The following is a 7775-nucleotide window of genomic DNA, read 5'->3' as shown; positions in this document are numbered from 1 at the left end:
CAAGTTGAGATTACATGAGGCCAGAAGGTAAAGACTACTCAGTCCATGGGTGCTGTGTATAATTCATATTACCTTTTCACCCCCATTACTTTATTCAAGAAATAACTGTGATCACCTTTATTCCATTATTTTTAATTTTTGGAGCAGGTTTCTATCATACGTTTATACATACGTCTCTACTAATCATATTACAGTCATTATACCTAAAGGAAACTATTGCAAACTTAATGCTAATAAGACTTATTTAATATTGAAGAATTTATTTTGTGTTGCGAATGATGCCAGATTTAAGAAAAGATGAGATTCAGAACTTAATGACCTTAATACTCAATAAAACACTCTTTACATGTTAATGCATTAGTGAGAAAGCAACCAAGAAATAATTATTCGAATTAATGAATAAAGGCACAACTGTTTATAGAGTGATGTCTTAAATGTTTTTGTAGGCACCAGTGACAGTGTTTCAAATACTGATAGAATTCCTAATAAATATGGCGAACAAAATATTCATCTTAGCACTAAAGCTGTTAAAACAAACTAATAATTTTCTTTCTCTCTCTCTCTCTCTCTCTCTCTCTCTCTCTCTCTCTCTCTCTCTCTCTCTCTCTCTCTCTCACAGGTAAATGGCGAAGACTACAGTAAAAGAGACCCACGATTTGACATCAACTTTGTTCATGACGGCTCCATTTTAACAATATATTTCATAACTGGAACATTTTTGAAGATCACCGATGAGGCAGTCTACTTCATGGTGGGTTTCAAAGCAAACTTTAATGTGTATCTGTTAATTTTGAAACCTTGTGACTAAAATTATTATAATAGTTGATTTTACTAATTCACATGCACCGGTACAGTTGTCTATTCATTGGTATGTAATGTTCATTGTTATTCTTCTATTATTCATTGAAATCTCCTGGTGTTTTATTTATATTTGTGTATTTATCCAGTTTTATCCTGAAAACTACCTAAAAAAATAGTATATTGATAGGTATAAAAAAACACTAAATCGCTAGGTATTTTTACAAAAAGTCATTTTTATGAAACATTTTACTTTTAAATCACAAACAAGGAGTAACTAAAAGTTCCTTCTAATACCCAACAGGAGGACTCAATGTTCAAAAACGATGTAATTGGTTTATGTGGAAACTTCGATGGAGACAAAACGGGCGAGATGCAAGGTCCCAAAGGTTGCCTCTATACAGATCCAGAACTATTCGTTAATTCCTGGAAAACTCCAGGAGAAGGCTGTCGTGGTTTCTCTTTACTTGCAAAAAGGAAGAAAGTACAAGCTTATCAAGAGAATTGCCCTAAATATTCTAACGTACCAACTGGCGTGTCATACCCTCAGTGTGAGTACTCTGTTTCTTTAAGAAGATTAACACTTTTACACCATAACAAACTGGAATAATAGTGAATACTACAGTAGTTAGCCTTGAGGAAATAAAGGGGTGGATATAGTTCTTTGGGACAGCCGTAAACATTCTTATTACTCTTCAAATGTGTTGTTCATCTTGGTCTGAAATACGATAATTTGAAGCTAGTTTTAAGATTTAAGAATTATGATTTAGTGTTATTTTGCCATTATTGAAGCTGATTGGAAAGCAAACACAGGGTTTAGACTTAGTCTTAAGGTAAGCTAAGGATAAGGCATTATAAGGGGGAGTCGCAGAGGGCCGTAGTCTTCTCGATTAGCAAGTAGGTAAGGATACGGCTCCTAGGTTAGGTTAGGTGAGGAACCTTAGGTTAGGTGGTGTTCTTGTGTTTGTTCCCCTTTTAAAGTATGGTTTTTCAACATAACTTTTGAAATATTACACCCAGTGAGTCTGTCCCAACGAACTACGAAGACTTTGAAATAAACTAATCTTAGTCTGTTAAAAGAGATAAATACTAGTAATATATCAAATAATAAAGCAGTAGATGACAAACAATGAGATTGACCTATTTTGTCTATTTAAGACCCAATTTTAGGATAATATGTAATGAACACGAAACAAAATGTTGATGAAAGCATAACACCATTCTTTTAAATAAAGAAAGCAAGACATCCCGAAGAATATATCTTACAAGTTCTCTAACTTCTCATACCCATCTAGTACATAATTTTTTTCCCCAGTATCTGAGAAGAACTGCATAATCTGGATTTACGACGTGATGATAGACGGATCCCGAAGGTGTAAAGCCCTTACACCCACGATGAGATGCCAGCCTGGCTGCTCCCCAGTCCGTCTGAGGAAATCTATGGTAAAAATTAAGACTCAAGAGTCCGGAATTAGCAGTTTAGCAAAGTGAAAGACTATCATTCAAAATATGACATCAGTTTGCAATTTGTTAAAAAATGAAAAATAAAAATTTAATTGATTGACTAAGTACTCAAATTGTCTTTAGCATTGGCCTTTGAATCATGTATAATATAATATTAAAAGGCAATATCTTCCATTTTCTATAAATTCTGGATGATAATCTACTCTAGTTAAGTATATTTCCACGCCAATCTCAAATATTGATGTTGTTCATTGCATTTATCTCCAAGTGTTACTGAAACTCCACTGACTCCACTGTATTTTCTATTTTAGATCGAGTATAACTGTCAGGAAACTGACGAAGAAGCCACCAAACGATCCCCCAAGTGTTTCTTAAGGAAATTCGCACAAACCTTTCCTGGGTATTGTGTTATTTAGCGAGAAAAATATACAAGAAAATAACGTGGGTAAGCTTCATTCTCTGGCTGTCTTTATTCAACTCTTTATTTGTCACGTATCATTTTTCCAATCTTCATTCAGCCATCTTTAATTATTCGTAATTCCTGTTTTGTACACGTTTGCTGTTCCATGAGGACTTGCATAACATATGCAATAAAGCCAAAATTCAATTAAAAATCAAGATGATTAAAATGAATAGAGTGTTGTATTGAGAAATAAGGATTATTAGATTAAATGGTACAAATAAGAAAAACTTTACTCAATTGTGTTTTTATCAACAAACAACTTCATAATACCATAGTTTTTTCATCTTTCGTTGATGGATGTTTTCAAGCAGGAAAATGGTCACTACCCTTTGAATCATAGACAAAATTCAACTGGGATATGAAGCTTTGAATACATCATCATACATATACTAAGGCACTTCCCCAATTTTTGAGGGTAGAAAGAGGGACCTTTCCTCTCTACGCTTCTCCCATCCTGACTAGGGACTCAACCGAGTTTGGCTGGTACTGCTAGGGTGCCACAGCCCACCCTCCCCCGTTATCCACCACAGATGAAGCTTCATAACGCTGAATCCCATACTGCTGCTACCTCCAAGGCGACCGGAGGAAGCAGCATTCATTCCTATTTCTAGCACGCTCTCTTGCCTCTCTCACATCTATCCCCCTATCACCCAGAGCTTTCTTCACTCCATCCATCCAGCCAAACCTTGGCCTTCCTCTTGTACTTCTCCCATCAACTCTTGCAGTCATCACCTTCTTTAGCAGATAGCCATTTTCCATTCTCTCAACATGGCCAAACCGCCTCAACACATTCATATCCACTCTAGCTGCTAACTCATTTCTTACACCTGTTCTCAACCTCACTACTTCGTTCCTAACCCTATAACTGGAGATACACCAGCTATAGTCCTCAGACACTTTATCTCAAACACATTCAATTTCCTTCTCTCCGTCACTTTCATTCCCCACAACTCTGATCCATACATTACAGTTGGTACAATCACTTTCTCATACAGAACTCTCTTTACATTCATGCCCAACCCTCTATTTTTTCACTACTCCCTTCACAGCCCCTCAATACTTTGCATCCTTCATTCACTCTTTGAATACTTATCTAAATTGTAACATTTTTGTATGAAACCGCTATGTAAATTGGAAGACATAATTTGCTATAGATACTATGTAGGCTTTCTAAAGAAAGGAAGGAAACTTATAAATTTGAAGGTTTCACTTGATTCTTTCCTTGCCAGATTGTGCTATTCTCTTTACATCGATCCCATTCCTCGACAATAAACTTGTAAGATGTAGAGTTTCTTAATAGGGATATAAATTAAGATTAATTAATAGTAGATTTTATTCAAAGAGAATTTAAAGATTTACAAAACTCAAAATATTATTATTCGTGGGTGTCCAGGATATCTAGCCAATCCTAATCTGGATGTTTTTTTGTTGATATCTATTATTGAATGCCACTCGTTTAAAATTATCTGAGAACTGATTTCTGAGAATCATCGAGTCTTCCTCATCTTGAATGGCTATAAAATTTTCCGTTTAGAAACACAAGCTTTCTTGATGTTAAGAAATATGTTTATCCTGAGGACATTTTCTAACCCTCTCATTTGTTATTACATGTTAATTTTCTATTTGCTTTTCAGCAGACGGCTCTCATAGGAAACTTTAGAATAAAATCTTGAGGTCCAGTAAACTACTTATCCCATAGGTTTTATTAGTTTATATATAAAAGATCTAATTTAATGTTGTTACTATTCCTAGAATATATCATTTTGATTGTTCATTATTTCTCTTGTAGTTTATTTATTTCCTTCTTTCGTTTCCTCTCTGGGCTATTTTGCCCTGTTGTAGCCCTTGGACTCTTACGATTCTGCTTTTCATTCTAGGGTTGTAGCTTAGCTAATAATAATAATAGTAATAATAATAATAATGATAGTAATAATAATAATTATAATAATAATAATAATAATAATAATAATAATAATAATAATAATAATAATTTTAGTGTCGACATAGGGCACCGTAATTGACACAGTAAATAAAATCATTAATATTTTTTGTCACCCTTTCACATATTCCCCGACCAAACGATCTACATGTTACTAGGCATAGTAACCTCACAATCCTTATGAGATAAGGATTAGGTTTTTGGGGGAGCTTATAGGACTACCTGCTGAGTCATCAACAACCATTTCCTGGTCCTCCCTGTACCCAGCTTGGTTGGAGAGGGTGATTGGGTGCTGATCATATGTATAAATGGTCAGTCTTTAGGTCATTGTGCTGGTAGCAAGGTCATTGTCACTGTCCCTTGCCTCTGTAATTCATGAACGGTCTTTAAAGCATTAAATCTTGCATTTCTTAAGACCTGTCCACACGATCGAGCATGCCCGACGGGCAAACAGTGATACCAGACCACAATAGTTAGTGAAAATGAGGGTTATTGACGTCAGAAGCAGTGAAAACCACAGACTGGGATCTGGCATCATACAGTGTTGCCAGATCCCTGCCTTTCGTTTTTCCGGTTCTGACGTCATCAACCCTCATTTTCACTAACTATTGTGGTCTGGTATCACTGTTTGCCCGTCGGGCATGCTCGATCGTGTGGACAAGGCTTTGTGAGTGGTTCAATGCCAGGCAGTGAGCTATTAAAGATATTTTATTCCAGTTGCAACTAAATTGTAGAAATATCTGCCTATTGATGTCATTGAATCGGTTGAACTTCATCTGTTTAAACTTAGAGTAAATGCTATTGTTGAGCAGGTTGAAATCAGCCCCCGTCCCTAGAGCCTAGACTTATCACACCTAAATACCAATACCATTCCAAAATTTCTATCTTCCACCATCTATGTCATTATTCATTGCTACGTTGTTTTTTGTTGCTTATTCTTATCTTATTTAAATATAAATTTCTAAATTATGGAAATTACTCTTTGTTAGCTTCTTGAAAGTGAGTAGACCAGCAGAATTCCAAATCTATTTTTTCTTCTTCTTTAAAATTTAAATTGTGAGCGTGCCAGTGATTGATGAATGACTTGATGTCTAGAACTACACGATGTATGTATGTGTGTATGCATGTATGTATGTATGCATGTATGTACGTATGGCGTTCTTCTAAGAACAAGATAATTAACTGTAGCAGTTCTGAGCAGAAAAGAATGCTAGACGAAGTCAAATGTGAGTAAGTAAATCATCATCATTACAAGTACTGGCGTGCGAGTCAACCAGCGCTTAATTGTTCGTGCTTGAAAGCATGAAAGCATGAACCTTTCGTAAAATTCCATGTTCATAGCAACAAAGATTGTTGAGATAACAAAAGAAAAAATTCCGTCTATTTATGTTTTTTGTATAAATCTATTTTAAAATAGATGTACAAATTTCCAGTCTCAATTTCAGCAAGTGCAACAGGGGTCGATATTACTGGGCAGAATATGATGAGAAGACGAATTTGATAAAATAGAAATATGTATTTTAATCATAAGTTTTTTCTTTATTGCATTATCTTTCTTGATAGAATATATATATATATATATATATATATATATATATATATATATATATATATATATATATATATATATATATATATATGTGTGTGTGTGTGTGTGTGTGTGTGTGTATATTTTTAGATAGATAGATTTATACAGTTTAACATGTTTTAATATTTCCTTTATTTCTTTTTTTGGCCCTTTTTGAAGAAATATATATATATATATATATATATATATATATACATTTATTTATTTATTTATATATATATGTATATTTATTTATATATATTTATTTATTTATATATATATTTATTTATATATATATTTATATATATATTTATATATATATATATATATATATATATATATATATATATATATATATATATATATATATATTTATATATGTGTGTGTGTTTGTGTAGATATATACATTTATATATCTATATATGGATATATATATATAGTCACCACTGCAAGTATATTCTTTACCAGTTGGTATGGTAGCGATGCAATGGCCTTGTTATAATACAAGTCAGCAGGCAATAGTAAAAAAATTACCACCGAAACAAAATATGTCTGTTGTAGTTTATCACTGAATTATGTTCACTTTAAACTTAACTTTATTTAGCACTTAATATACCACTTAATAAATAATCTAATAACCCATAACTCCAAGATCCAGGCACAAGAATAAGGAAACACTGATATATAATAATAATAACTTTACACCATAATTAAGCACCAATATAAAATAGCGGGCAGATGTTGACTGTATGAACAGCTGTGATTCTCTCATCTGTTACATTCTTTTCAGAACAAATGTAAACTTTTTAAAGTACTGGACTAGAGAATGTCCAAGGAACATTTAAACAGGAACAGAAAGTGCTTGAATACAAATAGAACAATTTATAAGAATGTTTTTACAGAAAATACAAAACTGTATTTTTAATACAGTGGTACCTCTACATACGAATTTAATCCGTTCCAAAACCAACTTCGCATGTAGAAAATGTTTGGATGTAGAAACGAATTTTCCCATAAGAATGCATTGAAATAGGATTAATCCGTGGTTGAGCCCAAAAACCTATGATAACTTCTTAATAAACTACTACACATAATTTCCCATGAGAATAATGCACACTAAATTAGATAATAGACATGTAAATAAGAAGAATTAGCAAAAAATGATAAATAAAAAACGGGTTTTTAGCGTCACTTTACCTTAGAAACTCCAGCGCAGGTGTTGTTGGTCTTGCTACGCAGCGAGGAGACGGACGGGCGGCGAGGAGGTAGAGAGGTTAACTAGGATAAACGTACACCACCGTAACTTATTCTAACTTACACTAAGTGAACTTTAAACATAACTTAGCTTATTTTTTTTTTATTTATATTTTATATTTTTTTAACTTTTTCTTTTTTTCTTTTTGATGATTAATTTTGATCACTTTCACTCACTACACTTAAAATTAACTGAATTTCTTTCGCTTCACTCTTTGCCATTTTCTTTGTTTCACTTTCTTCCGCTTCACTCTTTGCCGTTTTCTTCAAATCAATTACATCCTCTTCAT

At 33.3% G+C, this 7775-nt stretch overlaps 1 protein-coding gene across 1 annotated transcript in view; it reads left to right on the top strand.

Annotated features, from left to right (window-relative positions):
* LOC137629569 (hemolymph clottable protein-like) overlaps positions 1-4378 on the top strand; it is a 46222-nt gene extending 41844 nt beyond the window's left edge. Inside the window, exons 34-37 of the mRNA XM_068361006.1 lie at positions 620-751; positions 1103-1349; positions 2114-2241; positions 2574-4378. Coding sequence (XP_068217107.1) covers positions 620-751; positions 1103-1349; positions 2114-2241; positions 2574-2678 — 612 coding nt within the window. The 3' untranslated portion in view covers positions 2679-4378. The remainder of the gene's footprint in view (positions 1-619; positions 752-1102; positions 1350-2113; positions 2242-2573) is intronic.
* The last annotated feature ends 3397 nt before the right edge of the window (positions 4379-7775 follow it).

Source organism: Palaemon carinicauda, chromosome 37, assembly GCF_036898095.1.
Source record: "Palaemon carinicauda isolate YSFRI2023 chromosome 37, ASM3689809v2, whole genome shotgun sequence".
Taxonomy (NCBI): domain Eukaryota; kingdom Metazoa; phylum Arthropoda; class Malacostraca; order Decapoda; family Palaemonidae; genus Palaemon; species Palaemon carinicauda.
This window is presented reverse-complemented; position numbering and strand designations above follow the sequence as displayed.